The sequence below is a fragment of the Bufo gargarizans genome, chromosome 1, assembly GCF_014858855.1.
Source record: "Bufo gargarizans isolate SCDJY-AF-19 chromosome 1, ASM1485885v1, whole genome shotgun sequence".
NCBI lineage: Eukaryota > Metazoa > Chordata > Amphibia > Anura > Bufonidae > Bufo > Bufo gargarizans.
This window is the reverse complement of record NC_058080.1, coordinates 129,665,651-129,690,188: the sequence shown is the minus strand read 5'-3', so window position 1 is coordinate 129,690,188 and position 24,538 is coordinate 129,665,651. Positions and strand designations below refer to the sequence as shown.

Genomic DNA, 24,538 nt, shown 5'->3' with positions numbered 1-24,538 from the left:
TATACTTCATATTTTAGTGTGTTTTTTTGTTTTTTTTTTTGTTTTGTTTTTTACACTTTTTATTTAACCACCTCCGGACCGCCTAACGCAGATGTGCGGTGCGGAGGTGGCAGCGCTGCGCACAGTCACGCATATACGCGTCATCTCGCGAGATGACGCGAATATGCGCGCACGCATGCGCAGTTCGCGCCGGCATTTCGCACAGGAGTATTTCGTCAGCAACCTGCCAGCCGTGATCATTGGCTGGCAGGTTGCTGATTTTTAAAAAAGCCAATCAAAGTGCCAGATATCAGATCATATTAGTAAATATGATCTGATATATGGCTGCCTGCTCCTCTGCTGGTTCTTTTCGTCGGTTGGATCCAGCAGAGGAGCAGGCTACACAGTGAGTACACCAAACACTACACTTTAGCCCCTGATCACCCCCCTGAACCCCAATTAACCCTTTGATCACCCCTTTGATCGCCCCTGTCAATCACAAGTGAAAAGAAAAAAGTGATCAGTGCAAACTGTCACTTTTTTTTTCACTGTTATTGACCGTTAGGTTTTAGGTATAGTTTAGGTCCCTTGGTTAGGTAGTTAGCGATCAGTTAGCGCCCAGCCCACCGCACCGCAGTCCGTTATTCGCTGATTAGCGTATCGCTAATCAGCATTTGTACTTTTATAGTATCTGGAAGTGATCAAAACTGATCACGGTCAGATCTATAATAGTACTAGTGTCACTTTAGTTCGCCCTCCACCCAAAACGCAGTGTTTGCCCGATCAGGCCTGATCGGTCGCCCACACGTGCGTTCGCCCACACCCGCGATACACCCGTGTCATTGAAAAGCCCCTCTCAGTCCACGACTATAACCTCCACATGGGAGGGGTGGACTTCAATGACCAGATGTTGTCTCCGTATTTAGTTTCCCGACGCACCAGACGCTGGTATAAGAAGGTGTCTGTATATTTAATTCAATTGGCTCTGTACAATAGTTTTGTTCTCTACAGTAAGGCTGGGAGAACTGGATCCTTCCTCAAATTTCAGGAAGAGATCATCGAGAACCTCCTGTATCCAGGAGGTTCCGTGGCCCCAACCACCAGTGTAGTTAGCCGTCTACACGAGCGACATTTCCCCAATGTCGTTCCTGGTACCTCAACCCAACAGTCACCCCGAAAAAGATGTCGTGTCTGTAGCAGGAGTGGAATAAGGCGTGACACCCGCTATTTCTGTCCTGACTGTCCGGACCACCCTGCCCTATGCTTTGGAGAGTGTTTCCGGAAGTACCACTCACAGGTACACTATTAGCATAGGGATCATCTCACCAGGTAAAAAAAAAAAAAAAAAACACACACACACCAGTAAGCAAACACGTTAATGTTCAGTTAAAAAAGTTAAAGTTTATATGTTCTGATGCCAAGGTGGGCAAAGGGGCACATATTCCAAAGTGCACCTTTCGGATTTCACCGGTCATTTTTTACAGATTTTGATTGCAAACTACTTCTCACACATATGGGCCCCTAAATTGCCAGGGCAGTATAACTACGCCACAAGTGACCCCATTTTGGAAAGAAGACACCCCAAGGTATTCCGTGAGGGGCATGGCGAGTTCCTAGAATTTTTTATTTTTTGTCGCAAGTTAGTGGAATATGAGACTTTGTAAGGAAAAAAGAGAAGAAAAAAAATCATCATTTTCCGCTAACTTGTGACAAAAAATAAAAAAAGTTCTATGAACTCACTATGCCCATCAGCGAATACCTTAGGGTGTCTACTTTCCGAAATGGGGTCATTTGTGGGGGTTTTCTACTGTTTGGGCATTGTAGAACCTCAGGAATCATGACAGGTGCTCAGAAAGTCAGAGCTGCTTCAAAAAGCGGAAATTCACATTTTTGTACCATAGTTTGTAAATGCTATAACTTTTACCCAAACCATTTTTTTTTTTGCCCAAACATTTTTTTTTATCAAAGACATGTAGAACAATAAATTTGGCGAAAAATTTATATATGATGTCGTTTTTTTTTGCAAAATTTTACAGCTGAAAGTGAAAAATGTCATTTTTTTTGCAAAAAAATCGTTACATTTTGATTAATAACAAAAAAAGTAAAAATGCCAGCAGCAATGAAATACCACCAAATGAAAGCTCTATTAGTGAGAAGAAAAGGAGGTAAAATTCATTTGTATGGTAAGTTGCATGACCGAGCGATAAACGGTGAAAGTAGTGTAGTGCCAAAGTGTAAAAAGTGCTCTGGTCATGAAGGGGGTTTCACCTAGCGGGGCTGAAGTGGTTAATAACTATTTCCCCCCTTAGGGGCTAGAACCTGGGATCTTTCATCCCTTTTCCTATTCAGCCTGATAGATCTCTATCAGGGTGAATAGGACTCTACACTGTCCCTGCTGCTCTGTGCTTTGTGCACACAGCATCAGGGATGTTACCATGGCAACCAGGGCTTCTGTAGCGTCCTGGCTGCCATGGTAACCGATGGAGCCCCAGGCTTACACAGCTGGGGCTCCGATCAGAAGCTGCCACTGCACCACCAATGAGGGGGAGGGGAGAGGTCCCTGTGGCCACTGCCACCAATGATTTTAATACTGGGGGGTTGAGAGGGGCCGGCGCACTGTGCCACCAATGATTTTAATGGGATGGGGGGGTTGAGGGGGGGGGGGGGCACACTGCACCACCAATGATAATTACCCCTTTATACAGGAGGCGGGTACTGGCAGATCAGCGGCAGTTAACTGCCGCTGATCGCAGCTCCCTGTCAGGGGCAGGGTGCCGGCAATGCGATTCTGCTGCCGGCACCCGCCTCCTGTATGTGTTAAAGACTGACTACTGTATATGAGTCCAGACTTTCACTATCAGGCCACACAGAGCGGCGCCCAGCGATGTCTCAGCACTCACCATTAGTCCTGGGCGCCGCTCCGTTCGCCCGCAGTGCCCCGGTACTGTCTCCTCTCCTGCTCCACATGCTGCTGATTACTATCGGAGCGATGGGAGGAGACATCAGATTCACTAGTGGGCGTTCCTTCTCCCTGCGCTGCGATTGAACAGCGCTACAGCCAGGAAGAAGGAACGCCCACTAGTGAAGCTGACGTCTCCTCCCATCGCTCCGATAGTAATCAGCAGCATGTGGAGCAGGAGAGGAGACAATAATGGGGCACTGCAGGCGAACGGAGCGGCGCCCAGGACTAATGGTGAGTGCTGGGACATCGCTGGGCGCCGCTCTGTGTGGAAATAATCCTATCATTGGTGGCGCAGTGCGCCCGCCCCTCTCTTCTCATTGCCGCCCCTCTCTTCTCATTGCCGCCCCTCCTCCGCCCCTCTCTTCTCATTGCCGCCCCTCCTCCGCCCCTCTCTTCTCATTGCCGCCCCTCCTCCGCCCCTCTCTTCTCATTGCCGCCCCTCCTCCGCCCCTCTCTTCTCATTGCCGCCCCTCCTCCGCCCCTCTCTTCTCATTGCCGCCCCTCCTCCGCCCCTCTCTTCTCATTGCCGCCCCTCCTCCGCCCCTCTCTTCTCATTGGTGGCAGCGGCAGCAGCACAGGGGGGAGGGAGGACAGCTTCCTTCTCCCCGTGCTGCTGAGAGAACATGAGCGCGCTGATAGCAGCGCGCTCATGTTCAGAGATACTAGACTGCGCAGAAGCGCAGCCCAGTATCGAAAAAACGGAAATCCCGGTATCGATACGATACCGGGACAAAAGTATCGATTGGGTATCGAAATTTCGATACCCGCAACAACCCTAATTCTCATAGCGCCTTTATTCACTTATCCTGGAAATAACACAGGCCTGTAATGGCGAACCAGGGAGATCTGCCTCTCAAGGGGAACACATGCGGGAATGACAACTACTTTCTGAAGCCAAAACTAGCTTTACTCTAATAAAGGTAATGAGGCGAGAACGGCCATTTGTCCACTGACCATACAGGAGCAGAATGATCACAAATAACAGTGACCCCGCACAAGACGCGGCAGCCACCAGCGCTCGTCATCTTATCCCTGCTTTACTTACACCAGTGGTCATACGAGCCACACACCTTATACAAGATTAAGCGCCATTCAATCTTCCTGTGATGACACCGGCTCTGATTTCAATGAATATGGATACATGACTATCACAACCCCAGCTCTGCCGAGTCAGAAGCACTGGACGACAGGCTCACAGATTTCACTATGGAGAAGGCTTTCGCAATCCAAATGCAAGGTTTGTAGGCAAGTCAACGTTCAGTTTAGACCTCATGCACACCACTGTAGGCATTCTGTGGTCTTCAAACCATGTATCTACAAAACACGGATACCGGCCATGTGCATGCCACACTTTCCTAATAGAACTGCCTATTATTGTCTGCAAAACTAAGGTCATGTTCTACAGTCCTGATCAAAAGTTTAAGACCACTTGAAAAATGGCAAAAAAAAATAAAATCATATTTAGCATGGCTGGATCTTAACAAAGTAGAGCTTCAACATGCAACAAGAAGAAATGGGAGTGAGAAAACATTTTTTGAGCATTCAATTTAATGAAAACAACAAATAAACTGAAACAGGCTGTTTTTCAGCTGATCCAAAGTTTAGGACCACATGCCTTTAAAAGGCCAAATCTGTGCAAAGATGTGGATTAATTGTCATTTTCTGTCAGGTAGTCACACGTTGTGATGGCAAAGGCAGAAAAACTCTCCCTTTTTGAACGTGGTCGGGTTGTTGAACTGCATAAGCAGGGTCTCTCACAGCGCGCCATCGCTGCTGAGGTGGGACGCAGTAAGACAGTCATTTGGAATTTCTTAATAGATCCTGAGGGTTATGGAACAAAAAAAGTCAAGTGGAAGAGCCAAAAAAAATGTCATCAGCACTGAGCCGGAGGATCCAATTGGCTGTCCGTCAAGACACTGGACGATCCTCGACCCAAATAAGGGCCCTTACTGGTGCTGACTGCAGCCCCATAACCATCAGAGGGCATGTGAGACTGAAGGGCTTCAAAAACAAAAAACGTCTTCAAAGACCTTGTCTCCTTGAACGCCACAGAACTGCTCGTTTGGACTTTGCAAGAGAGCACCAAACATGGGACATTCAAAGGTGGAAGAAAGTTTTATTCTCTGATGAGAAAACATTTTAACCTTGATGGTCCTGATGGTTTCCAACGTTACTGGCATGACAAGCAGATCCCACCTGAGATGTTTTCTACGCGCCACAGTGGAGGGGGCGCCATAATGGTCTGGGGTGCTTTTTCCTTCAGTGGAACAATGGAGCTTCAGAAAAGTGCAGGGGCTTTAAACGGCCGCTGGCTATGTCCAGATGTTGCAGAGAGCATTCCTCATGACTGAGGGCCCTCGTCTGTGTGGTAACGACTGGGTTTTTCAACAGGACAACGCTACAGTACACAATGCCTGCAGGACAAGGAACTTCTTCCAGGAGAATAACATCACTCTTTTGGACCATCCTGCATGTTCCCCTGATCTAAATCCAATTGAGAACCTTTGGGGATCTTTGGATCAGCTGAAAAACAGCCCGTTTCAGTTTATTCGTTGTTTTCATTAAATTGAATGCTTAAAAAATCACTCCCATTTCTTCTTGTTGCATGTTGAAGCTCTACTTGGAACCTTGTTAAGATCCAGCCATGCTAAATATGATTTTTTGCCATTTTTTAAGTGGTCTTAAACTTTTGATCAGGACTGTATCATTTGAGGAAAGGCCCTATGGATGCGGGTGATTTCCATGTGCTGTCCTAAAAATGAATGGATCAGTGTGCTATCCACAAAAAATGAAGATCAGACGCAAACAGTCTTGTGCCCAAGGCCTTAGGCTTGTTTCATACGTGCGTGGCCTGTGCGGAAATCACACTCCGTGATTCTCCGTTATGGACATTGCTCGTTTCACAGGAGCGCACAGCGTTATGATGATTTATAATGCTGTGTGTCTCTACATGACCTGTATCTACAGAATTATACTGACAGCATTTTGCCAGTGCAATTCAGTAGATGCAGACACAGCATTATAACGCAGTGCACTCCTGTGAAACTAGCAGAATCCATAATGGTGAATCACACTCACACACACAGCGCGATTTCCGCAAAGGACACGCTCATCTGAAAGAGGACTTAACGTGAGCAAGGCCTATATATGTGAATGCCCAAAAAAAAAAAAAAAAAATCCACTGCCTTAGGCTACTTTCACACTGGCGTTTCTGGGTCCGCTTGCGAGATCCGTTCAGGGCTTTCACAAGCGGCCCAAAACGGATCAGTTCAGCCCCAATGCATTCTGAATGGATAAGGATCCGTTCAGAATGCATCAATTTGGCTGTGTTTGGTCTCCGTTGCGTTTTTTTAGACGGTCCCTAAAATGCAGCTTGCAGCATTTTGGTGACCGTCTGACAATGCGGAGCCAAACGGATCAGTCTTGTCTTACAATGTAAGTCAACGGGGATTGATCCGTTTTTCACTGACACAATATGATGCAATTGAAAACGGATCCGTCCCCCCATTGACTTTCAATGAAAGTCAAGATGGATCCGTTTTGACTTAGACTCTTTTTTTGAATGAATAATGCAATCTGAATGGATACAAGCATTTGCATTATTGGTGCAGATCCGTCTGTGCAGATACAAGATGGATCCGCATCAAATGTGAGTGTGAAAGTAGCCTTAGAGGTGCTGTCTCATCATGACAACCCTTTTCTGTGTTCTAATATAGCACATAAACAGTCCCTGCTCATGACAGACCCTTAAAAGCAGTTTTCCAGGGCCATGAAAAATGAAATCAATAGATTATGGTGAAACATGAACAACCGCTGGAGGCCAAAAAGCTTGGACTCCCAACGATCATAAGTATGGAGGTCACCGAGTCCCCTGTGTATGGAGAAAGCAGTGATGCACAAATCTGACCACTGCTCTAGTCATCTCTAATGGGCAGAGGGCAGGCCCATAGAAGCGAATGGACCGATGCTCACAGATGCGCAACACACAGGAAACCCAATTTTAGCAATCACTGGGAGTATCAGCGGCTGGACCACCAGCGGCCATACATTTATGGCCTACAGTATCTTGTGCAACATTGACAAAAAAAAATGTTAAAGGAAAAAATGTTTAAAAAAATAAAAAAAGTTTCATTTAACCTTTAAACCTCCAGCCACTTAAGTTGACATGCCATGTCGAAAAGACGCATCATCAATGAAATGAAAAACACAGATGGGCAATCGGGAGAGGATATATGTAAGGCCATGACAAGTTTTTTAACGTCGTTTAAGTACACCCACACGTGGAATACATGCTGTGGATCCGCAGCAGTGACATTTCATGTGGAAAATCCAAAGCACTTACAGTGCAAGCAAAGAGGATACGATTTCAGAAATCTCAATCACTCGCTGCAGAGAAAACAGGACTGCAATGCAAAAATTGAAAGCAGCGGAAAAATACGGTGCCATGTCGGCAGCAAACGTTCTGCAAAAATCATGGAATTTCAGGTGGTTATTTAGAAAGATCTTCTGCAGATGCACTACGTGTGGCCATACCGAGAATTTATTCATTTTCAATTAATGTATTGGGCAGGGCTGGAAAACCGCTTTAAGGTCAAGTTCACATAAGGAGAGTTTATCTTTTTTTTTTTTTTTTTTTTTAAACAAAATAAGGAAAAAGACAACTGCGTGAACCTGGCCTTGGCAAGAGATCATGCCACTCACACAGTATGTCTAATGGGTTTATCCCCTAGCTAGAAACCCTGGCTCCTCTCACCAATGCCCTACATCAGGGATGCCCAAACCTGCAGCCCTCCAGTTGTTGCAAAACTACAACTCCCAGCATGCCTGCACAGCCTACAGCTATTGGGGCATGCTGGGAGGTGTAGTTTTCCAACAGCTGGAGGGCCGGAGGTTGAGCATGCCTGCCCTACATGAACACAGATCAGTGAATACAACTAGGTAGATGGACTTACCTTCATACGGTGTGTCTGGGGGGCCAGCAATTTCGCCTCGCAGCTCCGAGAAGTTCTCATCTACTAGGTCTACTTTGATTTGGTTTTTGCTAGTCTTTAAAAGAGAAAAATAATACGTATAAAAACAAGGACTTAACCTGACAAAGTAAATATATAAATGGATATTCAATTTCTTGACCACTGCACACTTATTATTAAGGTTCTTAAAGGGGTTATTCAACCTCAGGACAGGCCATCACTATCTGATCAGCAGAGGACAGAGGACATCCCACATGGACTCTTATTCATACAGATGAGCAGTACCAGGTCAGTCCTCTGCAGAACAGATGATCGGCGGGGTGAGGGTTGTCAGATAGTGATGGCTAACCTCCGGCACTCCAGCTGTGGTAAAACTACGACTACCAGCATCTTGGAAGTTGTAGTTTTACCACAGTTGGAGTGCCAGAGGTTAGCCATCACTTGACCTAAACTGAGGATAAGCATCACTTGAAAAGGGTTGGACAAAGCCCTTCAAAAGCTATCCTTGGTAGATATACATTTCTTGAAAAAAAAAATCACTTCAAATCGACATAAAAACACACAGTAAAAGGGCAAAAATAGTATTCAAAAATAAAAAGCTTTATGACGGTATACATAAAATGGCTAAAACAAAGCATCTACTGCTCAAATACTAAGGCTTATTGCACACGTGTGTGCTCCGTGGCCGTATTGCGGACCGCATTTGCGGATCCGCAATACACAGGCACCGTTCCGTGTGCATTCCGCATCACAGATGCGGACCCGTTCACGTCAATGGGTCCGCAAATCCAGAGATGTGGAATGGTGCGGAACGGAAGCACTAGAACATGTCCTATTTTTTTTGCGGAACAGCCAGATCGCGGACCCATTAAAGTGAATGGGTCTGCGATCTGCTGTGGCTGCTCCACGGTGGGCGTTCGTGCATTGCGGCCCGCAGCACGGACCACGGGGCACACACGTTCGTGTGCAGGAGGCCTAAATACAGATGTTGGGGAGTACAGGCCGCTTTCTACAGATACAAAATGACCAAAGAGAAGCAGATACATTTTTTTTGCCCGCGGAAAGCTGGTAGGGTTTACCTACCCCAGAGCTCATTTGGGGGATCAATTTAATACTAATCCATCTTAAAACACAATAGGTTGAATTCATCGTGAGGGGAAGTTCTAAAGTCCGTTTTGCTGGAGTCTGTGTTGTCCTAATTTGCTCCAAATGTATGAAACGTCGCACATTGTTTGAAAGGTTTGAAGCAACTTTGAGCTTAACACTTTTGTATGAAGATGTTACTCCAGGTTTGTCTCAACCCCTACTGCAGCGAGACGGCAACATTTTTTGCAAGATTTCAATAAAACTAAAGTTAAGATATTCCCTTTAAAGAGGACCCGTCCACCCTCATGATGTCCGTTATATCAACTACCTGCAATCCCCATGTAATAATAATTCTGGCGCAACTATTCCTACGACTATGTTGTGCCATTTCAGTATTATTCCTGAAGAAATGGAGGAAAGAACTGGTAGCAGTCTGCAACAAAGGTCCGCCTGGGATCATTACCAGCTGGGGTGTGTGTCCCTGCACAGTCTGACACAATCCAATCATTGCTGCCAGTGTCAGACTGATACACCTCCGAATGGGAACACCCAGGCTGCTGGTAAAGGATCTGCATTGGGTCCATGTGTCATCCATACTCCACGGACACTGCTAGGCTTAAAATAGATTTCCAGAGCAGTGGTTTTCATACACAATGATATGTGTAAGGGATCCTTAATCACGGAATATAAGAGGGCATGCTTCTGTGGTATCACCACCAAACCATGTTCCATTGAAAACCACTGATGTGTGAATACACACATTAATGTCAGTAGGTACGTGAGAGGACCATTGAGGCCACGGACTGCACACGTCTGGATTGACTGATGTGTGAAAGAAAAGGTGCTTACAGCATTTTGGTGTCCACCTGCCAAAGCAGAGCCAAACAGATCCGTCCTGACTAAGGCTCCTTTCACACTAGCGTTCGCTGGTCCGCTCGTGAGCTCCGTTTGAAGGAGCTCACGAGCGGACCCGAACGCAGCCGTCCAGCCCTGATGCAGTCTGAATGGAGCGGATCCGCTCAGACTGCATCAGTCTGGCGGCGTTCAGCCTCCGCTCCGCTCGCCTCCGCACGGACAGGCGGACAGCTGAACGCTGCTTGCAGCGTTCGGGTGTCCGCCTGGCCGTGCGGAGGCGTGCGGATCCGTCCAGACTTACAATGTAAGTCAATGGGGACGGATCCGTTTGAAGATGCCACAATATGGCTCAATCTTCAGGCGGATCCGTCCCCCATTGACTTTACATTGAAAGTCTGGACGGATCCATCCGAGGCTATTTTCACACTTAGCTTTTTTTTTGCTAATATAATGCAGACGGATCCGTTCCGAACGGAGCCTCCGTCTGCATTATTACGATCGGATCCGTTCAGAACGGATCCGATCGAACGCTAGTGTGAAAGTAGCCTTACAATGTAAGTCAATGGGGACGGAACCGTTTTCACTGACACAATATGGTGCAGTTGAAAACGGATCTGTCCCCCATTGAATTTCAATGTAACTCAGGATGGATCAGTTTTGACTTCGACTTTTTTTTTTTTTAAGAATAATGCAAACAGATCCGTTCTGAATGGATACAAGCGTTTGCATTATAGGTGCGGATCCGTCTGTGCAGATACCAGACGGATCCGCACCTAACGCAGGTGTGAAAGTAGCCTGAGCCACAATACGGATGGACTCAGATACCCGCATGTGAAAGAGGCAGATATAGAGATCTAATGGTTCATCTACTGAAGACTGTGGCATGTAAGACACCCGATTCAAGAAGATGAGTGATCCAGACGCTGGACGAGGCTGTGCAGGTCAGCAGGACCACAGGCGCAGCGCAGCACAGACCTAAGGGATATGTAGCATTACAGAACAAAGGCGCTGAGCCAGAGTTCACGGGATTCTTGGGCCACAAGTCTAAAATAGCCGTTCCTGTAAGAAGACAGCTCTGGATGCTTGTAGGAGGCCTCTGTACACAGCCGGATCGGAAATTCTGATACTTCAGAAATATTATACACTATAGATCTGGGGGCAGGAGACAAGACAGGTGAACCTGACTTGAAATCTGTGTACCATCCGAACGCCTGATGGGAGTGATAGTCACACATAAAATATAAATAATCACACTTGGACGCTTTGGAGATGTCCTGACAGGTAACTAACGGGTATCTTCTCTGTGGATAGAAGTCCAAGAGGAGAGTCATCCTCTGGATAAACTTGTATTAACTTACTATTACTGGGTGCGAGTGGAAAAAAAAGGAAATCTAAGACTTTTTTTTTTTTTTTTTAGCATTTTTAAGTTTTATACCATATAGCATAAATATCATGTGACCTATTCTATGCTGCACGATGATGACAATACCAAATATGTATTTTTCACGTTTACTACGACTATTCATTTGTTCTTAAAGAAAATTCTTTGTTTTTGCATCGGCGTATTCCAGGAGACATTTTTATTTTTCCGTCGCTGTAGCGGTCAGCTTTTTTTTTATACATTTTTTATTATATTAGTTTTTATTTAACTTTATTTGGGGGTCGCTGATTTTTTCAGAAAACGTTTGACATGCCAAGCTGTTTTCACAACTACACTCCTGAATATTTCCAGATTATCCGGAGTTGGCCTTTCACACATGTAGCTATTGCCCCGGAGATGCTCCATGTCGGGTGCCTTCTCACTAAATGTTCCAGGTCTCTAGGCAAGGGGCAAAAACTTTAGGCACGGCCCATTGTGATTTTGTGGAACATTTTTGTTTTCACACATGCGCTCACTTGGACAAAACCCAGATTTAGTACTAGAGCTCTGACGAGAAAAAGTCTGGGTAAAGTCCAGGACAGATATTGTGGATGCTTGCGTTCATGCACATCTCCTCCGGGTAAACTCCAGAAAACGTCTGGATTCCACTGTAAGGGCTCATGCAGACAACCTTCTTTTTTTACGTGTCTGTTCTGGGGGGGGTTTTGCAGCCGGTATGTGGAATCATTAAATTTCAACAGGGCCACAAAAAAAAAAAAAAAAAAACACGGAAATTACTCCATGTAATGTCCGCATGGCCATTCCGCATAAAAATTGAACATGTCCTATTATTGTCTACATTATGGACAAGGTAAGGACTGTTCTATTAGAGGCTGGATGTTCCGATACACAAAATGTGGAATGCATACGGCCTGTATCCATGGTCTGCAGATCCGCAACTTGCGGACTTCAAAACATCCAGCGGTCGTGTGCAAGAGCCCCAAGTGTCAATGGGGCTTCAGAGACATATCAAAAGTTTTGATCTGTGGGGATGTAAGTGCCAAGACCCTCACTGATTGCTAGAGTCCGTCTTGTTTCCGTCTCCAGCAGAAAGAAGAGACCGCACGCTATGCGAATGCTTCTCTCTCCTCCTCCTAGTGATCAGAGGCGGTCTCAGCACACGGACCCGCGACGATCCAAATATTTGATTTGTCTCTATGACATATCAAAAGTTTTCTGAAATCTCAGTGACCCTTTAAATTATTATTATTTATTTTTTTATCCCTCTGTGAGCCTTCACAATTCTGATGGGCGGAAATAATGCTCGGGGCTCATGAGTATGAGGGGCAGGAGCAACAGAGACACAGCACAACACGGACAAAAGATGCTCCAGAACTGTTATTTTATGGACACTACAAGGGTTTACAAAAAGAGAGACTGAATCAGACCGTAGGATATAGGTGCTCAATCCTAGGCGTACCCGTCGCCAATATATTATGTATGAACAGTAAAAATAGAGAAGATGGATGGCACACTAGTATCTGGTATCGCAAGGATTAAAAATATCTCAATATTTTATTAGTAAAGTAAATTCTATCCCACAATATATAATACTAGTATAGACTCCTACGTGGATAATAGTATTGTGAAGAATAGCGTAACTAGAGCCACAGTGTTGGTATTACTAATAGACGGTAATGGTACTGGTGTGAACAGCAATCTCTGCACCTCTTATAGGAATTCTATTTTTTGCACCTGCACTTTTATTAGAAATATACTTCTTTATTTACGCTCTCTTGGTCCGGACCAATTTTAGAGAATTGATTGATTTGTGTTACACGCATCGAATCATTATTACTATTGGTGAACTGCCGCCATCCAGAGACGGCCATGTTTATCGCTATGTTCACTGACACCTTTCTGAAGAGGTGCAGAGATTGCTGTTCACACCAGTACCATTACCGTCTATTAGTAATACCAACACTGTGGCTCTAGTTACACTATTCTTCACAATACTATCACCCACGTAGGAGTCTATACTAGTATTATTTATTATGGGATAGAATTTTTAACACTTTCATTTTTATGTAATTTGGTGTACTAATAAATGATTGAGATATTTGTAATCCTTGCGACACCAGATACTAGTGTGCCATCCATCTTCTCTTCCCAGAGACATGTCAGGAGAAATGACTGCCCCTTGTAACTGCTGCGATTACATACACATTCATTCACAGAAGGGATGTTCAAGCCCTGTTCAGTGGTCTAAAATAACAAGAGAAGACATTCACCCCTTTTCTCCCCTGCGCTATGGTCCTCCATGCTGCTGGCCGTTTTTACTGGCCGCAGCAGTGACGTCCTGTGCGCACAGGTCACCACTGCAGCCAATCGCTGGCCACAGAAGAGATGTTCCGTATACTGTGGAGTACAGTTACCTGTGTGCACAGAGCGTCACCGCTGCAGCCAGGAAGATGACATCAGTGTTTGGGAGGACCAGAGTGCAGCGCTGGAAGAAGCAGGAGAGATAAGGGGCATCACATATTTCAGACCACTGACTGAGGGTGCCTGAGTTTTTATTAAATAATATAGCGGTTTTGGTCCAGCAACATTTGTGCCAGATCAGGCAGCTGCAACATCTTGACGGAGATGTGAATGCAGCTTAAGCATCTGATTGGTGGGGGTCCAAGTGCTGGGGCCTCTACTGCAGGTGGTTCAGTGCTGGACCTGCTGCTCCCTTCCTTCTGGGTAGAGGGAATGGTCGAGCGGTCAGACCCCACTGATCAGAAAGGGGACAAGCTGATTCTGTTGCACGATGATACATGGCTATGGCTGACTTGGATAAAGGAGAACCACTGGACCTTCTTGGTCTTTTTCAGACAAGCAATACCATGTATGATATCACTACTACCACACATTTCTAACTATAATATCCTACAACACTGCCGTGGTCAGCGATCACTACCTCTGGTACAAGGCATAGTGCGAATAGGTCAGCGTTTCTGGAAAGGTTCCTGCTGACTCAGTTGCAGCCCTTTCACAAGAAGCCACTGCCTTTGTAACGGCACCCCCGATGCAGAGGTCTTCCGTAGACAAAGCGGACAAAAGAATAAAGGCGATTTAACCTTTTTGCTCCCAGGACAATTTTCACACTTTTAGCATACACAAAATAAACCTATTATACCAACATACTGTAAGGGGTTACACTCTCAGGCTGGGCGGCGATGACAGATTCTCTTGCAGACCACAGGGTTAAAGTCCAAATGCTGCTTTATTTATCACACTCCGGCAATACAGGCAACCCCCAGTTATAATTCACTGGGTAAGCTGAAGGTCCAGCACCACAAAACATAAAACCAAAATAAACACTTGCCCGTCTGGGCTCTGGCTAATACAGTGAAGATCCTAGCTCGCCTATTGAACACAGGTCACACAGAGAACTCGGCTTCTCTAGCCAGCAGGGCAGCCAGCTTCCCAGGCTTTCTCCAGGCATTCCTCTCCTCAGACTGACAGCCTGGACTGTGCTTTATTTCCCCTTGATGATCCCAGCTGGCTTCAGCTGGGATCCCTAAGGCTAGGGGAAAACCTGTCCTGGATTTTATTTACCTCACCCAGTTGAGGAAGCTGGGTGGGATATACACCCCTTCCAGGACTTTACCATACACTTTTCTGTTCACCTTACCACAATACACATACATTTTCTTAAAGCAGACACCAGTCAATCACTGTGAAAATGGCGCCCAGCACGTCACACCCAGACGCCTTCATGCCATTTTGCCGTCACTTGCAGCTCTTCAACCTTCTACACACAGAATCAGGAAGTCAAACCTCAAACTAGTGCTGCACCCCAAATATTGCACCTATTTCATCCTCCTGTCATATAAAAGCGAAACTATGAGCTTAGCGTTACCTTCACGCGACCAGAAGTGTTTTGCAGTCCGCCAAAACACGGATACCGGCCGTGTGCGTTGCGCAGTTTGTGGACCACACTTGGCCGGCATCTATATAGAAAATACCTATTCTTGTCTGCTCTATATTTTTGCAGGGCTGCAGAACGGGACTACATTGAAATGAATGGGTCCGCACCCGTTATTACGCAAAATTGCAGTATGGATGCAGACTCATTCAAACGGTCATGTGAATGGACCCATCTCAAGTCTAGCTCTTAAAGGGGTATTTCGAGATTTTAGATATCGATGGCCTACCCTCAGGACATCAATATGGTCCGACTCCAGTGCCGGGAATACACCCCTCTGTCCACTGGGCAGTGGATGGCGCTGTTCTCATTAACTTCAAAGGAAGCAGTGCTGTAGTTACCAGCAACACCCTACACAATGGACGGAGCGCAGTAATTCCAGTGCTGATCAGTGGTGGTGGTGTGGGGAGCTGGAACCCTGCTGATCTGATAATGATGACTTACCCGAAGAACAGGCCAAAAATATAAAAGAAAAAAAAAAGGGTACACGGTGCTAACGAAAGGGTTTATTCACATGCGGCAAATCTTTTTGCAGATGTCATAATACTGTGAGTTTTACAGTGATGATGTCACAATGAAGTCAGAATGGAGCCTACTGTGATATCTCAATGATGAAGTATGATGGTTTTATTGTATGTTCTACTCTGGGGAGGTCACCACCCTGTAGGCTTACATTTAACTATGACGATGTCCCAATGGTGTAGCCTTTTACGTTCTACTGTGATGTCACAATAGTGCAGGCCTATTTTCTCCGGTGATGATGTTACACTGGTGCTCGCCTGATTTCTACTGTGATGATGTCACGATAATCCCAATCTGGGTTCTATGGTGACTATCATCTGAATGGGACCTGCAAAAATCCATGTAGGTGCTGCAGAAAAAAAATCTTTTTGGGAACAAATCTGCGGCACGGGAATCCTTGAGTTTTCATCAAGCCGCAGCTTGGCCTTCAACCTGTTCTGCTTTTGGGGCAGTTGATAAGAGGGGCACTATGCAGAGTGAAACTGCATGAAATATTAAAAGAAAAGTTTCAAAAACTTGCTGTTGGAAAGCTTTCCTTCTCACCCGAGCAGAGGTCTGGCTTGGAAGTGGCAGGAGGATGGAACTCCTTATGGCAAACGTGCCTTCGAGCAGGGATGGGCAAACCGCGGCTGTTGTAAAGCTACCTACCTCACCTGAAGGCTGGCAATTCTGCATATACACAAGTTCTTTGTATTTGCTGTTATTAAAAGGATTTTGTGATCTTGACATGGAAGAAAAGGCATAATCACGCCCAAAAATGCACTGGCAAATAAATGAATATTTGGAAAGGCAGGGGCTACAACACGCCAACATGTGACATGGCGCAACAGACAGCAATTGCAGAAAATCCACCAGTGTTGGATTTCTGGTAACAGGCGACTTTGCCATCCTAGACCGCAATGCAAGCCGCGTGGAGTAAAACCACAGCTCTTATGTTCCTGGCCACACAAGTTTTCGGAGACTTCCTGTCTGCGTGCCACATTGCGCCGTGTAAAAGAGGTTGTTCACCCCCAGGGGCCCCACAGCGTGCAATCCATCACTGTCTGGCCGGCTCTGCAGGTCCTGGGTCTCCCTGTGACAAAGGTTATGTGACCGTTACAGCCAATGACTGGCCGCAGTGGTCATGCGTCACCCACGCATCCATGATGTGACCTGACGCATGGGTGACACATCACTGCTGCAGCCACAAGACCCGACGCAGTGAGACCATGGACCTGCAGAACCGGTGGGGTAGCGATGGATCCGTAACCCAGCAGCGGGGCTCAGGTAAGTACGATTATCACTGCGTGTCAGGCCACACTGTAGAATGCGTGAACGGTCCCTTTACATTTACCTGACTAAACCTTTCATTTAAATGGATTTGCAAAAAAAAATAAAAAAATGAAATTCCGTATCTGTATGTCCACAAGTCCGTTCCGCAAAAAAATAAAAGCATGTCCTGTTCTTGTCCGTTTTCCGGACAAGCATTGTTACAATGGATCTTTAAAAAAATAAAATAATAATATGCATGTAAGGGTACTTTCTAGCGTTTTTCTTTTCCAGTATTGCGTTCCGTCACAGGGGCTCTAGACCGTAAAAAAACTAAAATCAGTTTTATCCTGATGTATTCTGAATGGAGAGCATTCCGTTCAGGATGCATCAGTTCAGTCCCCTTTACGTTTTTCGGCCGTAGAAAATACCACAGCATGCTGGAGTTTACTCTCCGGCCCAAAATCCTGAACACTTGCCGGAACGCCGGTTCCGGCATTAATTCCCCTTAAAATGTATTAGTGCCGGATTCGGCATTAATATTGCTGCATTGATGTATCCGTTCTTCCAGTCCGCGCATGCGCAGACCTTTAAATCTGTGGGAAAAAAAAATACTGGATCAGTTTTGTCTGGATGACACCGGAGAGATGGATCTGGTATTTCAATACATTTGTCAGACAGATCCGCATCCGGATCCGTCTGACAAATGCTATCCGTTTGCGTCCGGATTGCCAGATCTGGCAGGCAGTTCCGGTGACGGAACTGCCCGCCTGAATCCTCTGCTGCAAGTGTGAAAGTAGCCTAACATGGACGTCACTTGTTTATTTTTTGCGGACCGCAAAATACATACGGTCGTGTACATGAGCCCTAACATGTGTAACCATGCTCTTTTTTTTTTACTGATTATCACCTGCTACACACAGAAGCAACACTGGAAAGAGCAGGCAGGGGCACCAATCCGGAAATAGAATGTGAACGTCGTCGCTTTCTGACAACTTTCTCCTGCCGACAGAAATGGGCGCGGTTAGTCACACCCAAGACAATGGTGAAGAATGTGACACCAGCGTGTGCGCCGTCATTCTGTTACTGCCAACACGCCTCTTTCACAGCACGTGCCATCAGAGCTGTCATCTCCCAGCATTCCCTGCTGAGCTGATGTAGGAAAAGTTAAATGTCTGTTTGCATTACAGGAGCTCAACCTAGAAGTGGTGCCTGGACAAGCTTGCTGACTGTTTCTAATAATAACCCTATAGTATATAGCCTATAACTCAGCACCAGTACAAGACGCACAACGTTCAGTGAAATCCCTTTAAAGGGGTATTCCCATCTGAGACAATGGAGGCATAACGCTAGGATATGCCCCCATTGTCTGATAAGTGCGGGTCCCACCTCTGGGAGAATATATATCGAGAACAGAGCGGGGAGCGCTGTGGCTGGAGGACCCCATATTTCCCGGGGTCCGTCCACCACCAAGCGCTAATTCCCGCCTCTCCCATAGAAATGAATGGGAGCGTGCCGCGCATGTGTGGCCCATGTTTGCATTCATTTTTTATGGGGCAGACGGCAATTATTTTCGGCAGCCCCATAGAAATGAATGGAGGGCGGCTGCGCATGCGCAGTGCTCTCTCCTTCACTTTTGGGGGTCCGTTCTCGATATAGGTGGGACCCGCACCTATAAGACAATGGGGGCATAGCATAGCACTATGCCCCCATGGTCTGAGATGAGAAAACCCCTTTAAATGGGCGGGGCTCTGACCACAGGGGTCATCAGAATGGAGGGCCATAGCCCCTTCAATGTATATCCTTTAGGTGTGGCTGCGCCTTATGTCACTGGACACAGATCTTGACACGCTGCTTTAGGCCTCATGCACACGACCGTATCCGTTTCTTGTCGCATGCAAATTGTGGATCCGCAAAATATGACTGCGATCTGTGTGCCGTCATTTTATTTTTTTGCAGACCCATTGACTTCAATGGGTCACTGGTCCGAATTTTGCGAATATATTCCATCTTTTTGCAGAACGGACATACAGATGTGAAAAGCACACAGATAATCCGTGTGTCCGTTCCGTAAAAGGATAGAATAAGTTCTATACTTGGCTGCAAGGGGCAGACCATGGACACATTGACGTCATTGGGTCAGCAAACAATGCGAATGCAACACAGACACTTTCCGTATTTTGCGGATCTGCAATTTGAGCACCGCAAAATACATACGGTAGTGTGCATGGGACCTTATTCTGCTGACCTCAGGGCCCCCTGGGGTTAGATCACCACCAATAAAATCTTTCTCGCTTACTCTAAGGGTACGCTATCATGAGCAACCCCCCAAACTAATATAATGTATGGATAGCTGGAGACAATCGGGGGGTCATTTACTAAAGAATGGCGTTTCACACCCTGCTGGAAGAAGATCCTACCCATCCTAGGCACAGGTACGTCTTCTGCTGTCTGTGTGCCAGAAACTGAGATCTACCCCGGCTAGGACCCGAGTAGATGCCAGTTATAATTTACACCAGTTTCCTGGCATAAATTCTACAAAAAAGTAGCCCACCTCCAATATCCCCAAATCAAACTGGCTAATAGTAAATCTGTCTTAGATGCCCACAGCAACCAATCAGAGCTCAGCTTTCAGTTCCTACAGTGCTCTGAAAAAATGAAGGCTGCGCTCTGATTGGTTGCTATGTGCATCTAAGACAGATTTACTATTAGGCAGTTCTACCCATGCCCACTTTCTTAAAAGGTGTCAAGAGCAGTAGAAAAACAAAAAGGTCAGAGAATTTGGGCGCAAAATGCCTTTTGGCCGAATTGTGACTCTTTGTACCCCCAGGGAAAGGCCCCATGCTCGGTATGCTAATGAAACATCTAGGAGTCCGCTGCACTATTTCCCAGAGCTTAGGAGTCCGGGGATACGCTGCTGTATAGAGCACGGACTCTCTGCGGACTCACTACAGAAGGGATGACAAGGACTGCAATCTGTCACTTCACTATCGCATCCTGTTACAGTGAGGTAGGTGGTGATGAAAACTGGAATTTCAGAAAGTGCTGAGTTTTTTTTGGGGGGGGGCTGTGGGATTTTATTAAAAGGGATGGTTTTGAGTGTATTAGGAATCATTTTAGGGAGGGGGCTGTGGTGGGCTTGGGTTCTGGGTATCCTTTAGAATCCAGCACAGAACTGCAATATAATGTGTGAGTGGAGAGAAGTAATGGGAGCAGACACTGCGCTGTGTCTTCTGGAAAGTCCCTGCACGTGTCTACCACTGATATGGGACTGAAGGAATTTTACTGCATTTACGGTAAATACATAAAACCATTAATTTTTTCAGAGTCGCACACACCCCTTATAGAGGACCTGTCACCGCTCATGACAGGCCTGTTTAGTAGCTTCATGCATTCCCCATGTAATAACAATCCTGGAGCTTCTATTCTTATGTCTCTATGTTGTGCCATTCCTTTATTATTTCTCCTAGAAGTTATGAATGAACTGCTAGCGGTCTGCAGTAAGGGTACAGAGGGGAGGTAACCAGTTGGGGGGGTGTCCCTGCACAGACTCACTTTATCCAATCCGTGCTGCCATTAGACTGTGCAGGGACACCCCCTCAACTGGTTACCTCCCCTCTGTACCCTTACTGCAGACTGCTAGCGATTCATTCATAACTTCTAGCAGTAATAATAAAGAAATGGCACAACATAGAGACATAAGAATAGATGTTCCAGAATTGTTATTACGTGGAGAATGCATGAAGCTATTAAACAGGCCTGTCAGGAGCGGTGACAGCTCCTCTTTAAAGCCTCCTCCATGTTATACAGCGTCTTACTTCTAGGTGAATGATCCCGGGCACAGCCACAATCATGTCATTCAGTAGTGTGGGAAAGCTGAATGACAAACACTGCCCGGCTATGCAGAGGGCTCAAGTGTCCTGGATGAACAGGCATATCTGTCACTGTGGTGGCACAATGGGTATTCCCACCTTACAAAGTGATGGCCTAGGGATATGCCCTCACTTTATGATTGGTGGTGGTCCGACTCCAACCTCTGGGACCAAGCCCGGGAAAGAAGGGGCCATAGAGCTAACTTGTATCACCAAGGACAGCAGCGCTCCGTAGATCTGCAGTACCACGCCACACAAGTGAATGGGGCCGGAATTGGGTATTCTGCGGCAGAAATACACGTTAATGTATGTGTATGCAAATGCTACGCATCAGAAATAAAAGAACCCCCCCCCCCCCCCAGGGGGTAACCATGGGAGGGCTTGTGGAAGAAGGGGCATTGTGGGTAATCTGTGCCTGCCACGGGAGAAATGTGGTGTAATAGCAAGTTGGTAAAAACGCCTGGTCAGCAGAGTCAGCAGCAACATGTCACAGCTGGAAGGAGCCGTCATGCCAGTCTGGGCCAGACAGAGGAGACAGGGAAATTACAATGTGAGAAGACGTCACTGGTGAGTCACTGCGACCACGTCTGATCACTCCAGGAACTGCTCAATCCACATTCTGTAATCACTAGCTACAACTGTAAGGGCACTGCACGCCCACACCCATCTGCGGCGGCACTGCACGCCCACACCCATCTGCGGCGGCACTGCACGCCCACACCCATCTGCGGCGGCACTGCACGCCCACACCCATCTGCGGCGGCACTGCACGCCCACACCCATCTGCGGCGGCACTGCACGCCCACACCCATCTGCGGCGGCACTGTACAGGACCGCTCAACGCGCACTCAGCAATTCTCAATAATAAACCTTCTGCAGAAATTGATCGGTGGTGCAGATTTTAATGGGGTTGTGCACAGTTACTAGCTGCACATGTGTCGGAAACAACACATACATGCAGCTAGTAAAAGGCATTTAAAGGGAACCTGTCACCGGGATTTTGTGTATAGAGCTGAGGACATGGGTTGCTAAATGGCCGCTAGCACATCCGCAATACCCAGTCCCCATAGCTCTGTGTGCTTTTATTGTGTTAAAAAAATAAAAAAAAAATATATACATTTGATACATATGCAAATTAACCTGAGATGAGTCAGGGACAGGACTCCTCTCAGGGACAGGACATGTATCAAATCGTTTTTTTATTTACACAATAAAAGCACACAGAGCTATGGGGACTGGATATTGCGGATGTGCTAGCGGCCATTTAGCAACCCATGTCCTCAGCTCTATACACAAAATCCAGATGACAGGTTCCCTTTAAACCACTGTCCCCCAATATCCAGATATGAATAATTTATGATAGAGGATCCTGTCCGTCAGAGGACTCCATTAGTTTACACTGGGTACAGCCTGTGCATGCGCTAGTTCACCTGTCGCCCCCAGTGTAAGTGAATGGTGGCGCGACACTTTGGCGGCACCCGTCGGATGGCGCGACACTTTGGCGGCACCCGTCGGATGGCGCGACACTTTGGCGGCACCCGTCGGATGGCGCGACACTTTGGCGGCACCCGTCGGATGGCGCGACACTTTGGCGGCACCCGTCGGATGGCGCGACACTTTGGCGGCACCCGTCGGATGGCGCGACACTTTGGCGGCACCCGTCGGATGGCGCGACACTTTGGCGGCACCCGTCGGATGGCGCGACACTTTGGCGGCACCCGTCGGATGGCGCGACACTTTGGCGGCACCCGTCGGATGGCGCGACACTTTGGCGGCACCCGTCGGATGGCGCGACACTTTGGCGGCACCCGTCGGATGGCGCGACACTTTGGCGGCACCCGTCGGATGGCGCGACACTTTGGCGGCACCCGTCGGATGGCGCGACACTTTGGCGGCACCCGTCGGATGGCGCGACACTTTGGCGGCACCCGTCGGATGGCGCGACACTTTGGCGGCACGCTAGCATTTTTCTAAACTGGGGACACTGAAGGGCAGGTGCCAATGTTTTTCCTAATGGGGTGTGAGGCAAGCTCCACACAGCTGGGCATAGGGATGGGGCTATGATAACCATGCAGCTGGTGCCTCATTGCCCCGGCTCTGGGGGCTCAGGCACCGCACACATGACCGGATGTGGCCGGCCAGGATGACAGGACAGCCGGCAGCCCTCTCACCTCCTCGCTTTTTAGCACTTCTTTGAACTCCCTCTTGATCCTCTGCGCGGCGATATTGGCCATGTCTGCTCACACGCTGTCCTCGCGCTGATCTGCCGGTTCAATGGATGTGATGCCGGAATGAATTACTCGAGTGCGCCTGCCTTCCCGCAGTAACCTCCGGGCCCTGATTCCACAGCCTCCCCCGCCCCGGAGAACGAGCCCCCGACACAACACTACACGGCAAAATGGTGGCCGGGGCATGCGCAGTACACCGCTAGCGGCTGCAGGAAGAACTTCCTGACAGGGCTCCAAGGGACGTCACGTGGGCCAGAGCTGGGACCTCATAGGCTGCGGCGCGTCGGCCTGGTCACGTGAGACGCGACGCTGGCCCTAGCGAGCCTTGCATATATAAAAGCTTACAGGTCGAGCTAGTACTGAGATTTAGTGGAGGAGGGCGTCTACTGGAGCCAGCCAATCAGATCACGGCTTACATTCTATAAGCTTCAGTGGGAACAATGCAAGTTGCAATCTGATTGGTTGCTATGGTTAACTTTGTTGCTCCATTTTTATTTATTCTCAGGAGCTCTTTGTCCTGGTGTCATGTTTTATGTACCTTTTAAAGGGGTATTACAAGAAGTTATCCCTTGTCCACAGGTTGGACCTTGCTAGGATGGCCTGACGTCCGGTTTTCTGGCTCCCTGTCCTCTGTCTGGCGCAGGGCCTGGACGGACACAGGGATGTCCACCCTTTCAGTAGCTCACGCACAGACAGCACCACTGCGCTGTCTAAGCGTGGGCTGCAGCCACTGACTGAGGCTTCTCTCACCCCCAGTCAGTCACTAGACCCGCAGACATGGCTCCCTGCAGGTGATCGAGAGAAAGAGAAGCCCCCGGCTGCCCCAGCTAACCTTCCATTCAGAAAATTCTCCCCCCCCCCCCCCTTTCTTTCCCCAGCCGGCGATGGGGGCTTGGCTTCATGGAGGTGGGTCGTGTTTTCGGAGATGTGGGCGTGGCCGGTGGGGTCTGGCTTTCTGGGGTGAAGCGAGTGGCCACCCTAGACCTTTCCCTGGGGTCAGACCCCCCCAATGATCACAGAATGGAGCGGCTGGTTAAGCATATGTAACACCCCAGAGTGGTGTTGCCACTCCTGCACCCTGCCACTGTCTTTACTGGTCTAACCTCATGTCATCTTGTGCATTTTATTCCAGGTCCTCCACACTGTGCATTTCTAATGTTATGTAACTGTTCATGTAATGCGCCTGGTTCACCAGCAGGTGGCAGCAAACATGGCAGAGCTGTACTTAGATAGAATGGAACTCTCCATTCCATTCTAACCCCCCTCTGGAGAGAAGTGGGTGAGACCTACTTCCTGTAGGAAGGGTGGGGACCAGTTAGTTCCAATCTAGCTTACCCCCTGCTAGGGGAAGGGTGTGTAGGGGCACTTCTCTGCTGGACGTGCCCACGCCAGCCCGAGCACCTTAAGCTCTGCTGGCCATGGAGGCCAAAGCTTGAAGCCTCAGGAGCCAGGAGGAAAGTTCCCTGGCATAACCTAGAGTCAG

The 24,538-nt window shown here is 47.5% G+C and overlaps 1 protein-coding gene across 1 annotated transcript in view; it reads right to left on the bottom strand.

Annotated features, from left to right (window-relative positions):
* Positions 1-23,251, bottom strand: part of UBE2K (ubiquitin conjugating enzyme E2 K) — a 50,535-nt gene extending 27,284 nt beyond the window's left edge. The window contains exons 1-2 of the mRNA XM_044298446.1: positions 22,999-23,251; positions 7,894-7,987 (exon numbers count right to left, since the gene is read on the bottom strand). Of these exons, the coding sequence (XP_044154381.1) occupies positions 7,894-7,987; positions 22,999-23,061 (157 nt within the window). The 5' untranslated portion in view covers positions 23,062-23,251. The remainder of the gene's footprint in view (positions 1-7,893; positions 7,988-22,998) is intronic.
* Positions 23,252-24,538: the final 1,287 nt, after the last annotated feature.